Genomic DNA, 15,213 nt, shown 5'->3' with positions numbered 1-15,213 from the left:
AAATCCCAGAACCACACGGGGGGACCACCCCCCTGGTGAGACAAAACCGCGACTCGACAGTGAAGAGCACTTTTTGCCAGTCCTGTCTGGTCCAGCGACGGTGGGTTTGTGCCCATAGGCGACGTTGTTGCCGGTGATGTCTGTTGAGGTCCTGCCTTACAATAGGCCTACAAGCCCTCAGTCCAGCCTCTCTCAGCCTATTGCGGTCAGTCTGAGCACTGATGGAGGGATTGTGCATTCCTGGTGTAACTCGGGCAGTTGTTACTGCTATCCTGTACCTGTCCCACAGGTGTGATGTTCGGATGTACCGATCCTGTACAGGTGTGTTACAAGTGGTCTGCAACTGCGAGGACGATCAACTGTCCGTCCTGTCTCCCTGTAGCACTGTCTTGGGCATCTCACAGTACGAACATTGCAATGTATTGCCCTGGCCGCATCTGCAGTCCTCATGCCTCCTTGCAGCATGCCTAAGACACGTTCACGCAGATGAGCAGGGACCCTGGGCATCTTTCTTTTGGTGTTTTTCAGAGTCAGTAGAAAGGCCTCTTTAGTGTCCTACGTTTTCATAACTGTGACCTCAATTACCTACCGTCTGTAAGCTGTTATTGTCTTTACGACCGTTCCACAGATGGATGTTCATTAATTATTTATGGTTCATTGAACAAGCATGGGAAAGTTGGATGTTCATTAATTATTTATGGTTCATTGAACAAGCATGGGAAAGTGTTTAAACCTTTTACAATGAATATCTGTGAAGTTATTTGGATTTTTACGAATTATCTTTGAAAGACAGGGTCCTGAAAAAGGGACGTTTCTTTTTTAGTTTGCACTTGAAGGGCCTTTCCTTGGTGTGAAAGGCCTCTTCACATACTTCTCCTCAGAGAAGCGCTTCCCACACGTATGGCTTGTCTGTCCTAATACTTGGCCTCCCACGTTATGATGTGGTAGAAGCAGGAGCCAGTCTTTGAGCTCCCTCGAACTCTAGCCATTGTTATTGGGATTGTGTGATGGGAATTTTTCTTCTGCTTTTATCCAACCCCCTGATTTACACACATACATACAAACACACATTAGGTTGTAGAGGCTGGAGCAGAGAGCAGCTGCAGTGCACCGTCCAATGAGCAGTTTAGGGGGTTAAGTTCCTTGTTCAAGGGAACATCAGTGGTAGGTGGTACTTGAGATATTGATACCAGCAACCCTCCGGTTGCCGGCTCACTCCCCGCCAGATGTGCTCTGTGTGGTTCGGTCCCGGTTCTGACTCGGGAAGGAAGAGTGATGGCTTCTGATCCATGGTCGTGATCCGGAGCAAGTCTTTTTGACCAGCGATCTCAGGAGGTCCACTCTCTCACCAGTAACACTGGATATCAGCAGGTCTTCATGGACTGCAGACTGAAAACAAAGATTTTGCAGAAAAGCATAAGGGTTTATTACATTTGCGTTTTAGTCATTTAGCAGATGTTCTGCTTCAGAACAACATACAGAAGCGACTAGGGTTAAGTGCCTTGCTCATGGGCACATCAACAGGTTTTTCCACCTAGTCATGCTCGGGTATTCAAACCAGCGACCTTTCGGTTAATGGCCCAACGCTCTTAACCACTAGGATACCTGACAAAAACTATTCGCTGTACACACAGAAACATTACATGTTAATCACAGTCATGCCCATGTCTGACAGTGTGATTCAAGTACCTAACAATATGAAGCCATTGGAGTTTATTATAAAAAACAGCAATATGTGTTTTCAAGAATTATTACATACAAACACGTTTGGTACATTTCATGTAGGCCTTACAATAGAACGAAAACAAGACGCAAAAAATCAGGCAATGTTGTAGAATAACTTTGGTTGTTTAATCATGTAATCAGCGCTTAATTTGTAAATCGGGAGGTGCCAGAACAAAAGATATGCACGAGAGGTGGATGACCTGGGGAGCTCGGAGTTACCAGAACGCATTAAACACTAACTGGGGGAAGTGTGTGATGTTGTTCAGTTAAATTAGTCATATTTTGAGTTCCAGGGTGTTAATAAAAGTCTAAATAACAATAAAAACACTAACGTGGAAATAGTTCTTTGTCACTGTTCACTTCCATGGGTGTGGTTCAATGAAAAAGGTACTCGCGCTGTTCTTGGAAATAAGATACTGCTTATTATAATACAATTCAAATCTCCTATGATCACTGTCTTTAAAGCTGAGAGAAGACTTGTTTAGAAAGCGCAGTGTGTTAGCAACTCTCATAAAAACAGGTATTTACAATCCAATTTCAAATAGCAAGTTAACAAAAGGTTAATGAGGGGTATGTGGTTAATTACCCTCTTACCCCATGACACTAGACATGATAACTATAATAATTAAACTAAAGAATAGTTCACAGACATCCCCTGCGTACATCTCAAGCCACACTGCTACAATTTCTCCCCGTTGTGGACACTCCTATGTCTGATCAGGCTAGTCAGGAAGGAGAAGCTCTTGTAACATAGTTTGCACTTGAAGGGCTTGTCCTTGGTGTGAACGGCCTGGTGCCTCTTCACATAGTTCGCATGAGCGAAGCGCTTCTGACAGGTGGGGCAGGCGTACGTTTTGCCGGCGTCTGTCCTAACGCTTGGCCTCACACGTTGTGACCCAATGACACCAGAGGTAGAAGCAGGAGACACCACCCTCAGGTGGTTAGTCTTTGAGCTCCCACCTTGACCTCTAGCCATTGTTTGAGTGTTGTTGGGATTGTGTGCTGTGCTACAGGCTAGGTACCGCTCGTGGTGAACGCCCATCTTGACCCTATCTATATTCGTGGGGTAACCATGAGGTAACTGAGGAAGGCTAGAGCCAGGCTTCCTATGAACCCAGTCACCAGGCATTAGGCGAGATCCTGAAGAGGAAGACAGACTTCCTGTTAGACTCCCACCAGGGGCATCTCCCACTACTCTCTGTGAAGGCTGAAGCCCTGGGTGACCTACTCTGTCCATCATGGATACTGTGGTGTTTGTATCATAGGAACAGGAGGGTCTATCTCTATCAGCCCCAGGCCCTGCTTCATCCCTGCACTGAGACTGTGAAGAGAAGGGTCTGGGCTGCAGACTGGATCCCTGACTGGAGCCTCTGTCTCTCTGATGACCACCAGGACTGTTGTTGTTCAGTCCACCTGTCCACTGGTTGTGTTCTATGTAGTGGTTGTGGTGGAGTCTCTGTCCCCCGCGGTTGGGTCCTGGTTCCGACTCGGAAAGGAAGAGTGACGGCTCTTGATCCAGGGTCCTGATCCGGGACCAGGATTTGTGACCAGCAGCTTCAGAGGTCCAGTCTCTCCCGCCAGCAACACCGTGTATCAGTTGGTCTTCATGGACTGCAGACTGCAAATAAAGATTGTACAGAAAACATCAAGGTTTATATAAGAAACTCTTTGCTGTACAAACAGAAACATATTATAAAATGTTAACCACAGTCAAGCCAATCTATAACATTGTGATTCAAGTACCTAACTATATGGCGGCACTGCAATTTATTATATAAAAAACAATGCTCTATACAGTGCATTTGGAAAGTATTCAGACCCCATAATTCAAACCCCATAATGACAAAGCAAAAACAGTTATAAAAAAACATAACTGAAATATCACCCTTTACTCAGTACTTAGTTGAAGCACCTTTGGCAGTGATTACAGCCTCGAGTCTTCTTGGATATGATGCTTCAAGCTTGGCACACCTATATTTGGGAGTTTCTCCCATTCTTCTCTGCAGATCCTCTCACACTCTGTCAGACTGGATGGGGAGCGTCGTTGCACAGATATTCTCAGGTCTCTCCAGAGATGTTCAATCGGGATCAAGTACGGGCTCTGGCTGGGTCACTCAAGGACATTCAGAGACTAATCAGGAAGGAGAAGCTCTTGTAACATAATTTGCACTTGAAGGGCATCTCCTTGGTGTGAACGGCCTGGTGCCTCTTCACATAGTACGCTTCAGCAAAGCGTTTCTGACAGGTGGGGCAGGCGTACATGTGAACGAAGCAACTCCTGCGTTGTCTTGGCTGTGTGCTTAGTGTCATTGTCATGTTGGAAGGTGAACCTTCGCCCCAGTCTAAGGTCCTGAGCGCCCTGGAGCAGGATTTCATCAAGGATCTCTGTGTACTTTGCTCCGTTCATCTTTCCCTCGATCCTGACTACTCTCCCATTCCCTGCCACTGAAAAACATTCCCACCGCATGATGTTGCCACCACCATGCTTCACCGTAGGGATGGTGTCAGATTTCCGCAAGACATGACACTTGGCATTCAGGCCAAAGAGTTCAATCTTGGTTTCATCAGACCAGAGAATCTTGTTTCTCATTGTCTGAGAGTCCTTTAGGTGCCTTTTGGCAAACGCCAAGCGGGCTGTCATGTGCCTTTTACTGAGGAGCGGCTTCCGTTTGGCCACTCTACTATGATTGGTGGAGTGCTGCAGAGATAGCTGTCCTTCTGGAAGGTTCTCCCATCTCCACAGATGAACTCTGGAACTCTCTGAGTGACCATTGGGTTCTTGGTCACCTCCCTGACCAAGGCCCTTCTCCCCCGATTTCTCAGTTTGGCCAGGCGGCTAGCTCTAGGAAGAGTCTTGGTGGTTCCAAACTTCTTCCATTTAAGAATGATAGAGGCCACTGTGTTCTTGGGGACAATTCCTTCGACCTCATGGCTTGGTTCTTGCACTGACATGCACTGTCAACTGTGGGACCTTATATAGACAGGCATGTGCCTTTCCAAATCATGTCCAGTCAATTGAATTTACCACATGTGGACTCCAGTCAAGTTGTAGAAACAGCTCAAGGATGATCAATGGAAACAGGATGCACCTGAGCTCAATTTCGAGACTAATAGCAAAGGGTCTGAATACTTATGTAAATAAGGTCATTTTTGGAATATATTTTTTTGTAAATGTGCAAATATGACTAGGGGTATTGTGTGTAGATTGATAAAGGAAAAAAAAGACTTAATCAATTTTAGAATAAGGCTGTAACGTAACAAAATGTGGAAAAAGTCTGAATACTTTCTGAATGCACTGTATGTGTTGATTCAAGAAAGAAGTATAATGTTTTGGTTCGACTGAGATGAGAGAAACTAAAATTTAAAAAAAAAATACAAATCAGTCAGCACACAGTCGATTTAGTCTTTAATTTCAACAAAACGGTCATACACTTACATACGGGACTTACACACAGCTTCACTACTTCATAAATAATTTTTTAGAATACTTTGGAAAAGTTCAACATTACATACACCTTCATGTCAAGTAAACATGAACTAAGGCACTATCTTTATCTCACTATAAAGCACCAGCATCAACCTAAAGGGACATAGTTGTCACTTCATCAGTGAAGCATTTTTACAGACACAATCACACCAACCATCACCTTATCATTCTAATTCTTTCCTCAGTTCACCTCATCCAGTTCCCTACAACATTCAAAACCAACAGAATTAACTACCAACAAACTATACTGACCAAAAATATTTTTAAAAAATGTAAAGTGTTGGTCCCGTGTTTCATGTGCTGAAATAAAATATCCCGGAAATGTTCCATACGCACAAAAAGCTTATTTTTCTTAAATGTTGTGCACAAATTTGTCTAAATCCCTGTCAGTGAGCATTCCTCATTTGCCAACATAATCCACCTGACAGGTGTAGCATATCAAGAAGCTGATTAAACAGCATGATCATTACACAGGTGCACCTTTTGCTGGGGACAATAAAGGCCACTCTAAAATGTGCAGTTTTGTCTCAACACAAAGCCACAGATATCTCAAGTTTTGAGGAAGAGCGTACAATTGGCATGCTGAGTGCAGGAATGTACACCAGAGCTGTTACCAGAGAACTGAATGTTCATTTCTCTACCATAATCCGCTTCCAATGTTGTTTTACAGAATTTGGCTGTATCCAACTGGCCTTAACCACAGACCACGTGTAACCCTTCACCTGCAGGATCATCTGAGACCAGCCACCCGGACAGCTGATGAAACTGAGTATTTCTGTCTGTAATAAAGCCCTTTTGAGGGGATAAACTCATTCTGATTGGCTGGGCCTGGCTCACCAGTAGGGGGGGGGGGGCTATGCCCTCCCAGGCCCACCCATGGCTGCACCCCTGCCCAGTCATGTGAAATCCATAGATTAGGGCCTGATGAATTCATTTCGATTGACTGATTTCCTTATATAAACTGGAACTCACCCAATTGTTGCATGATGCATTTATATTTTTGTTCAGTATAACTACTACTATAACTACTACTACATTACATTTCACTATACATGGGCCATGTGCATTTTCTGCTGGTGTATCCTGAGGTAGCTCCTCTCTGAGAACACAGGGAAACGGCTTCTCTCCTGCGTAGATCTTCAGGTGCACCTTCAGCTGGTGCTGGTGGGAGAACCTCTTCTCACACTGGGGGCAATTTAATTTATCCCCTAGGTGGACCCTCTTCAGGTTGGAATAGTCAGAGAAACTGGCCCGGCACAGGTGGCAGCTGAACAATTAATCCCCCGTGTGCATCCTCTGGTGGATCTCCACCTGTTTGGGGAAACTGAAAGCTTTCCCACAAAATGAAAACGCGAAGCGCTTCTCTTTGGCGCCATCACTTTTACTTATTCCATCTCTACTACTGTCATTTGTCAATGGGCTTGTGTAGCCATTTAGTGTTGAGGCATTGGCACTGTCTGAGGTCTGGATTAACATAAGGAGAGTGTGAGGAGGACGGAGGCCAGGGAGTGTGTGTGTTGTCACAGGGTCCATGTTCCAGTTGATAGATCCTATAGAAGGCAGGCTGAAGGCAGCACCTGTTAGGTGGTTAACCTGAGGCGTCATCAGTCTCTCTGAATCACAACTATAGTAGCAGGACGGAGCATCGATAGCCGAGTCTGTGTCTGTTCTCTCCAGCTGCATACGGACACCTCCCCACCCTCGCAGACAAAATCTATTCCTAGCCCTGGTCTCAGCCAGTCTGTCGTCATGGAGACTAAGTTTGAATGTTGATTTGTATTCAAATTTTTGTTTCTGGTTGTGGTTAACAGTGTTGTTCCCCAGCCCAGAGTTGAGGACACAGTCCCATCCACTGACCTCCATTATGTCACCTCTCGTCCTGGCCTGCTCAGTGATGTTGTCCCCCGGGCTCTTGCCTGCACACGTCTGGGTCTGGGAATCCAAGATGGCTTCCCAGTCTCCTCTGTTAGCTTCCAGCCAACCACCTGCAGGAAGAGGTTACTGTCCAGACTTAACAAACATGACACATGGATGGATTTTTAATGTGTTATTTGCCTGGTGATGTCTGACTTATGTTGATATACACTGAGCGTACAAAACATTAGGAACACCTTCCTAATATTGAGTGGCACCCCCATTTCCCTTCAGATCAGCCACAATTCGTTGGGGAATGGACTCTACAAAGTGTTGAAAGCGTTCCACAGGCCCATGTTGACGCCAATGCTTTCCACAGTTGTGTTAAGTTGGCTAGATGTCCTGTGGGTGGTAGACAGGTGTTCCTAATGTTTTGTACAGTCAGTGTACATCTTTTTTTGTGTGTATTTTATACAAATTGTATTGATATTGTTTAATAAATGAAGTATTCATATTGTTTCATATGTGTTAATTACAAAAATAATAGCCAGGTGCATCCCTATTCCCATTGAAGATTATTACAGTATGTAGGCTATATGTATTTCTCTCTTACTTTGCTCCCCCATCTTTAGTCCACTCATCAAATCAATGCTCTCTGATCCATCTTCTATTGCCTCCTCTTTGACCAGCAGCAGATCAGGCTTCCCATCCTCCATGTCTACTGACTGTAAGAGATACAGAGTGAGAGGATGTTGGATCAAGAAATCTGATATGAGCACCCTGCTATGGAGCATCTTCTGATTGGGCAATGAGGGACTGCTATGAGTACTATGCAAACATGTTAATTAATTTGATTACGTGACACTCTTTAAAGGGATAGTTAATGATACGGGCAATTATCTACTTCCCCAGAGTCAGATTAAATTGTGGATACAATTTTTTCGTCTCTGGGTCCAGTGTGCAGGAAGTTAGAGGCAATTTTGCGAGCCAGCGCAAACCAGCTTAGCGCAAAGACTGGAAGTCTTCAGGTACAGCTAGCATGTAACTTTAAAGAGTGTGAAGTAATCAAATTAAACTAATAATTCAAAGGCATCGTCCTACAATTACAACAAAATTAATCAAGACCTGGTGCCCCGAGTCTCAGAGTACGAGTGCTAATCTAGGACCTTTCCAAATAGAAAAGGCAAAACTGCTCCTAGATCAGCAAACCTACTCTGACACATTTTGTGGATATGGGTCCTGACCTAATACCATTCAGACAGTAGTTTCCGTATGCTCACCTCAGTGAGACTGTGTGTGGTCCTGTGCTGCTCAGATGGTTCCTCTGTGGGTTCAAGAGGTGAAGTCTGGTTGTCCTCCATGACCATGGTCCCCTCGGGGTTCCCCAGACCCTCCTCATATCCCTCCTCCTTCACCAGCACCACATCTGGACCCTCCTCCTGGAAGAGAGAGGTGATGCAGATTACACAGACATATACTCCCTCAGGTACATATACGCACACGATAAAACACACTTTCAACATGGATAATGATTTCATTGTTGTTAAACCCATTATGGTGCACATAAATATGATGTTGTAGGTAAAGAAAACAAGTCCGCTATGATAAGTCAAAAGTCAGACAAACCCGACTAAACTATTTTGATGTGTGCAGTAGGTGTTTGTTAGTGTGGGTATGTGTAGCTATATTTAGTAAGTGTATATAAAGACTAAGCTAACTAAAGATAGTCTCAATGACAGTCTTAGAATGAAAAGTCACATTTTGTGTTTAATAAACAGAAACAAGTGTTAAATACACCACATGAAAACCACACAAACATCAACAAAAAAATCTGCATTAACTTGATAAACTGCATTCATTCAAGTGTCTTGGGGGGGGTTATTGAATTATTGAACGGAAGCAATGAAATAGGCATTTATGAACATCATATTGCCCACATAGTACAAACACAATATGTAACCAACTTTTTAGGCTTATATATCACACAATGTATGAATGAAATATTCTACCCAGGAATATTCAACACTGAAATCTGTTACTCTCATTATTCCAAATTCATCTGTGGATCTTTTCTGCTGACAACAATGACAATTCATCTTTGTCTTTAATGCAGGGTTTGATCTAAACATCAGAAGCTATCGAGTGGAATTTTTACTTCCTATGTTATAGAGTGGAATGTTTTTTCTGCTGGTGCATCCTGAGGTAGCTCCTCTCTGAGAACCTCTTCCTGCAGTGCGTACAGGCGAAGGGCCTCTCTCCCGTGTGGACCCTCTGATGCCTCTTCAGGTCACCAGCCTGGGCGAAGCGCATGTGACACTGGGTACAGCTGAAGGGTTTCTCCCCTGTGTGGACCCTCTGGTGCCTCTTCAGTGTGCCAGCTTGGGCGAAGCGCATGTGACACTGGGTACAGCTGAAGGGTTTTACCCCTGTGTGGATCCTCTGGTGAACCTCCACTTTCTGGAGGCAGCTGAAGCCTTTGTTACAGAACATGCAGAGAAACCGTTTCTCTTTACTATTGCCTGATGTGGCTCCCCCTCCCTGAGTCTGGGCTCTAGCCCTGTCATTTGAGTTCAATACCTGATCGAAAAGGACACGGCCATGTGAATCGGAGGGTGCCATTGACGTAGACACTGGATCACGATCCCTGAACACATGTAAAGGGGAGTGGGTTGCGAAATTTAGATTGGTCTCTAAGCTTTCCCTGTAGTCTAAGAAGTCACTAGTGTTGCCCTGCGAGTGTCCTTCTCCTAACTGAGTCTCGTCTGCATTCCATGTCAGAGGAACGTCGCCCTCCACTTTCACAGTCACCTCATCTACAACCAGACCCTCCCCTTTCTTATCTAGGGACCCTTCAGAGTATACACTACTACTGTACCGGTTCCAGTCCCCTCTAGACAGATCAGTGTGTAACTCTAAGCCCACAGGCATGTCACTAGGTATCATCTCTGTCCCTGTAGCGTATGAACAGGATGGATCATTGACAGTATATAACGAGCCACTTGGGTCCTGATGGGACAGAACCGGCCTCGGGCTCGAGTTACCATAAAGTAAATGCTCTGAGCGGGGAGCAGGAGGACAGCCCAGTCGACCCAGTCCCGTTAAAGTCTCGATGTCTGTTTCTGACTTGAGGACGACGTTCGGCGTTCCACTAACCTCCGGCGTTCCACTGATCGCCGTGATGCTGCGTTGGTTCCTGGGCTGCGCTGGGGCGGTGGTGGGGTTCTCTGTAGCTACAGGGGGCGATTCAGCCGCTCCAGTCTGAATGTCTCTGCTGTGCCGTGGGTCCTCTTCTCCTTCAGATCTCTCCTGCTTGACTCCAGGACCTACAGCCTCTGCATCTGCAGACTGACACAAGAGAAAGTAGTTAATTACCAGTACATGAGTTGAATTGGATAACAATGTCGTAGAGAAATCTCACAAGCTCCCCTATGGCAAGTGAATGAGCTGAGGGGAGCCTTTCTGAAATAAACAAACCACACTTGATTTACTAACTGTAAGTAACTGTAATTTTTTATGCAACACTATTACACTAACCTCTATCACAATAACATGCTGGGTTGAGGTTCCACTCCCCTCATCAACAATGATTGGTTGGTCATCTCTCCATGTATTGTGTCCTGCTGGCTTCACAAAGTTCCTGTGACCTCCAGTGAGATGTCCTTCACCTGAGAGAGTTATTGGGGGTTATAAACTGGGTGGTTCGAGCCCTGAATGCTGATTGGCTGACAGCCATGGCATATCAGACCGTATACCACAGGTATGGCAAAACATGTATTTTTACTGCTCTAATTACATTGGTAACCAGTTTATAATAGCAATATGGAACCTCTGGGGTTTGTGGTATATGGCCAATATACCACGGCTAAGGGTTGTATCCAGGCACTCCGTGTTGCGTTGTGCATAAGTACAGCCCTTAGAGCCATGGTATATTACCACATCACCTTAGGGTAGCCTAGTGGTTAGGGTGTTGGACTAGTAACCGAAAGGTTGCAAGTTCAAATCCCCGAGCTGACAAATCTGTCTTTCTGCCCCTGAACAGGTAGTTCCTAGGCTGTCATTGAAAATAAGAATTTGTTCTTAACTGACTTGCCAAGTTAAATAAAAATAAAATTAAAGTGGTTAGGTTAGCTACTGTCAATGCTCAACGGTATATTATAGACTATTGGCACGGAGGTAGCAGGTACTCGCAGGTAGCAATTTTCATAATGTATTGATATACTATTTATAGATTGTTATGTTCCATATTGCTTGTTTTTATTGAGTAAATAATAGGAGATGCTGGTTAGAATATATAACTGTGTTTTTGTACAAGATAGCCAAGTAATCAGGGGAATTATTGCATACTATTCAAAAACTGACCAAGACCCAATTCTGGTTATCACATCTAAAGTCACACATGTGCAGTGCGGAGACAGGTCGCGCAGCTCGGCCTTCTGCTAAATGTACCTTTTGCCATTCCTCTGTATCGGTCGAGGATCTTGACACTACTGGGACGACTGGCGAGGACGCGATCTCGCGTTGTCCTCTCTGCGCGCTCCCGTGCCACCTTCAGTTCTATTAACTGTAGTTTCCTCCGCAATCCCCTGTTTTCTTTCTGGCTTTGAGAAATTTCTAAACGAAACACTGCATAGTCGTCGTCTACGAGTTTACAGATCTCTGCCACGGCTGCATTCGCTAGTACCTCCATGATGGAGGCTATTTGAGTGTGAAAAACCATACAGTTAGCCATTGTTAACAGCTAACGTTACAAGCTAGGTTGCGTTACCTAGATAACATCTATAAGCCAAGTCCTGTCTCCAACGCAAATGAAAGACTACCTGGGACAAGTATGTGATACTGTGCAGTTAAATGAGTCACAGTTTGAGTTTCATTGTGTTAATGAATCTCACAAAAACGCTAACGTGAAGATTGTTCTTGTTCAAAGCTTACTTCCGTTTACTTTTTCTTCCGTGAGGTTTTATGGCGAACGACGAGCAAATGGTGTGTTGCCGCCACCAACTGGACGGAGGTGGGAAAAAAATCAAATAAATGTGAATTCAATTTTGGTGAAAGGAAATGTTTTTATCTGTTATTTTACCAGGTAAGTTGACTGAGAACACGTTCTCATTTACAGCAACGACCTGGGGAATAATTACAGGGGAGAGGAGTGGAGATGAATGAGCTAGTTGTAAACTGGGGATTATTAGGCGACCGTGATGGTTTGAGGGCCAGATTGGGAATTTGGCCAGGACACCGGGGTTAACACTCCTACTCGTACAATAAGTGCCATGGGATCTTTAACGACCTCAGGGAGTCAGGACACCCGTTTTATGTCCCATCCGAAAGACGGCAGCCTACACAGTGTCCCCAAATCACTGCCCTGGGGTATTGGGATATTTTTTAAACCAGAGGAAAGAGTGCCTCCTACTGGCCCTCCAACACCACTTCCAGCAGCATCTGGTCTCCCATCCAGGGACCGACCAGGACCAACCCTGTTTAGCTTCAGAAGCAAGCCAGCAGTGGTATGTAGGGTGGTATGCTGCTGGCTTAGAAAATAACATTATGTAAAACATTTCCAAAAACAACATTCCTATTATTCAGTCATGAAAAAATAAAGGCTCTGGGGCCTGAGAGGGTGGGACCGCATGAGACATGTAGATCCTCACAAAAATATTTTAATCCCGGAAAGCGTTCAGTTGCAGAAATGATGTTGATCTTTCTTAACTTCTTTTCAACTTGTGCAGTGCTGTTTACTCCCATCGCTATAAAAGACACAAAATCCACTTTCTTCACATTAATCATTCCTGGGTTCTGCAGCTGGTGATAGGGCCTTCTCAGGCTGCAGTGTAGGCCTACCGGTATTCACCACCATCGGACCTTCACAGATACTCAACCTTTCTCCCCTTCTGACAGCCTCTGCATTGGAGACTCTTAAACATAAGGATCCAACCCTTTTTTTCGATTTTCGCCAAAAATGACATACCCAAATCTAACTGCCTGTAACTCAGGCCCTGAAGCAAGGATATGCATATTCTTAGTACCATTTGAAAGGAAAAAGATAATACAAAGAAAAAACCAACCGTCCTTTTCAATTTTTTTGTACCATCATCTTTGAAATACAAGAGAAAGGCCATAATGTATTATTCCAGCCCAGTTTCAATTTAGATTTTGGCCACTAGATGGCAGCAGTGTATGTGAAAAGTTTTAGACTGATCATTGCATTTCTGTTCAAAATTTAGTATCATGACTCCCCAAATGTGCCTCATTTGTTTATTAATAACTTTTCATGTTCAAAATTGTGCACTCTTCTTAAACAATAGCATGGTATTCTTTCACTATAATAGCAACTGTGAATTGAACAGTGCAGTTAGATTAACAAGAGTGTAAGCTTTCTGCTAATATCAGATATGTCTATGTCCTGGGAAATGTTCTTTGCTCCTTGTCCATTCACTTCTACCTTACATGTGAAATCTCATTCGGCTTCTCACCTCTACAGACACTTCTTACATGTCCAAATATTTTACAGCAAGAACATTGTAAAGGACGATTTATAAACACAGAAACCACTTTCAAGCAGGCTAGTATAACTAAATACTTCTGGGCACAGATTTTTGGAATTCTTCAGAATAAGAGTCCCGTTTTGTACATTTTATAAATGTGCACAATTGTTAATGTTTTATACTTATCATACAAATAATCATTAAAAGTCTTTCTTTAAGATGTGATTTGGTTATTTTTTCAAGCCTAAATGGTCAACCATTTTGTGTGTGTATATACTCCTGTCATTTATTGCAGAATTGGCTTTACGTTGTGTCGCAGTAAAAGCGGGGTCCATTCTATGCAGGAGAATTTTAGATTCAAAATCCACAGTTTACACCCAGAGGAGCGTCGCTGCTTATTTTGCAGCCTAAAACAAAGCAATGCGCATGCCCAGCCCACCTGAGAATCTGTCTTTTTCAGCCATCCATTTCCTGTGTTTGAAATGCAAAATCCACTTGTCACTTAAATATCGCTGGATTGATTGCTTTTACCCTTGTGACTCTTTCATACTCTTGCCTGTCGTTTTTTCCGTTAACGTTACGACTGCTGATTTTTTTTTTTTATTACCTGTCAAACACACCCCGGTAATGGCTGGAATGGGCTCAGTGGGATACTTTGGCTCTCCATTTAACCTATAAGAACGCTAAAACTGTATTGGGGATTTAACGCACCGTCTCGACACTTACAGTGCCTTCACAAAGTTTTCATACCCCTTGATTTGTTCCACATTTTATTGTGTTACAGCCTGAATTCAAAATTGATTAAATCGTTTTTTTACTCTCACCCATCTACACATAATATCCCATAATGACAAAGGGAAAACATGTTTTTAGATTTTTTTTGCAAATGTGTTGAAAATGAAATACAGAAATATAAAATGTACATACACAACAGTTCAAAAGTTTGAAATGTCTATTTTTGAAAGAAAAGCACATTTTTTGTCCATTTAACACTACATTGATCAGAAATACAGTGTAGACAGTGTTAATGTTGTTAATTACTTTTGTTGCTGGAAATGGCTGATTTTTTAAAATGGATTATCTACATAGGCCCATTATCAGCAGCCATCAGTCCTGTGTTCCAATGGCACGAATTGATCATTAGAAAACCCTTTTGCAATTATGTTAGTACAGCTGAAAACTGTTGTGCCGATTGAATAAGCATTTGTGGGTTTGATTACAGGCTCAAAATGGCCAGAAACAAATAACTTTCTTCTGAGAAATGAAGGCTATTCCATGCGAGAAATTGCCAAGAAACTGAAGATCACGTACAACGCTGTATACTACGCCCTTCAGAGAACAGAATAGAAAGAGGAGTGGGAGGCCCCGGTGCACAACTGAGCAAGTGGACAAGTACATTAAAGTGTCTAGTTTGAGAAACAGATGCCTCACAAGCAGACTTAACCAGGTTTTGCCTGTGCTTAGCTTTTGTCTGTGCTTTATCCCCCCCCCCCCAAAAAAAAAATCTAAAATGATCCCTTGCCAATGACAAGCATACCCATAACATAATGCAGCCACCACCATGCTTGAAAATATTTAGAGTAGTACTCAGTGATGTGTGCATACTGAGTGTATTGATACACCATCCAAATTGTAACAACTTCACCATGCTCAAAGGGATGTTAAATG

At 43.6% G+C, this 15,213-nt stretch overlaps 1 protein-coding gene across 2 annotated transcripts; it reads right to left on the bottom strand.

The window, feature by feature from the left end:
* Positions 1-1,829: 1,829 nt before the first annotated feature.
* On the bottom strand, positions 1,830-12,034 carry LOC110534721 (uncharacterized). Of its 2 annotated transcripts, XM_090187428.1 has the most exons (7): positions 11,513-12,034; positions 10,601-10,731; positions 10,220-10,411; positions 8,347-8,505; positions 7,680-7,791; positions 7,070-7,197; positions 1,830-3,343 (listed from the first exon to the last, which is right to left on the bottom strand). In XM_090187428.1, the coding sequence occupies exons 1-7, from the start codon at positions 11,793-11,795 to the stop codon at positions 2,405-2,407; spliced, it is 1,944 nt and encodes a 647-aa protein (XP_090043554.1). In that variant the 5' UTR covers positions 11,796-12,034; the 3' UTR covers positions 1,830-2,404. The 2 variants fall into 2 exon arrangements, with proteins under 2 accessions (XP_090043554.1, XP_021475330.3); XM_021619655.3 differs by lacking the exons at positions 1,830-3,343; positions 7,070-7,197; positions 7,680-7,791; positions 8,347-8,505 and having other exon boundaries at positions 8,814-10,411; positions 11,513-12,025.
* Between the last annotated feature and the right edge of the window lie 3,179 nt (positions 12,035-15,213).

The sequence above is a fragment of the Oncorhynchus mykiss genome, chromosome 10 (assembly GCF_057628025.1).
Source record: "Oncorhynchus mykiss isolate SJ-2025 chromosome 10, ASM5762802v1, whole genome shotgun sequence".
Classification (NCBI taxonomy): domain Eukaryota; kingdom Metazoa; phylum Chordata; class Actinopteri; order Salmoniformes; family Salmonidae; genus Oncorhynchus; species Oncorhynchus mykiss.
This window is presented reverse-complemented; position numbering and strand designations above follow the sequence as displayed.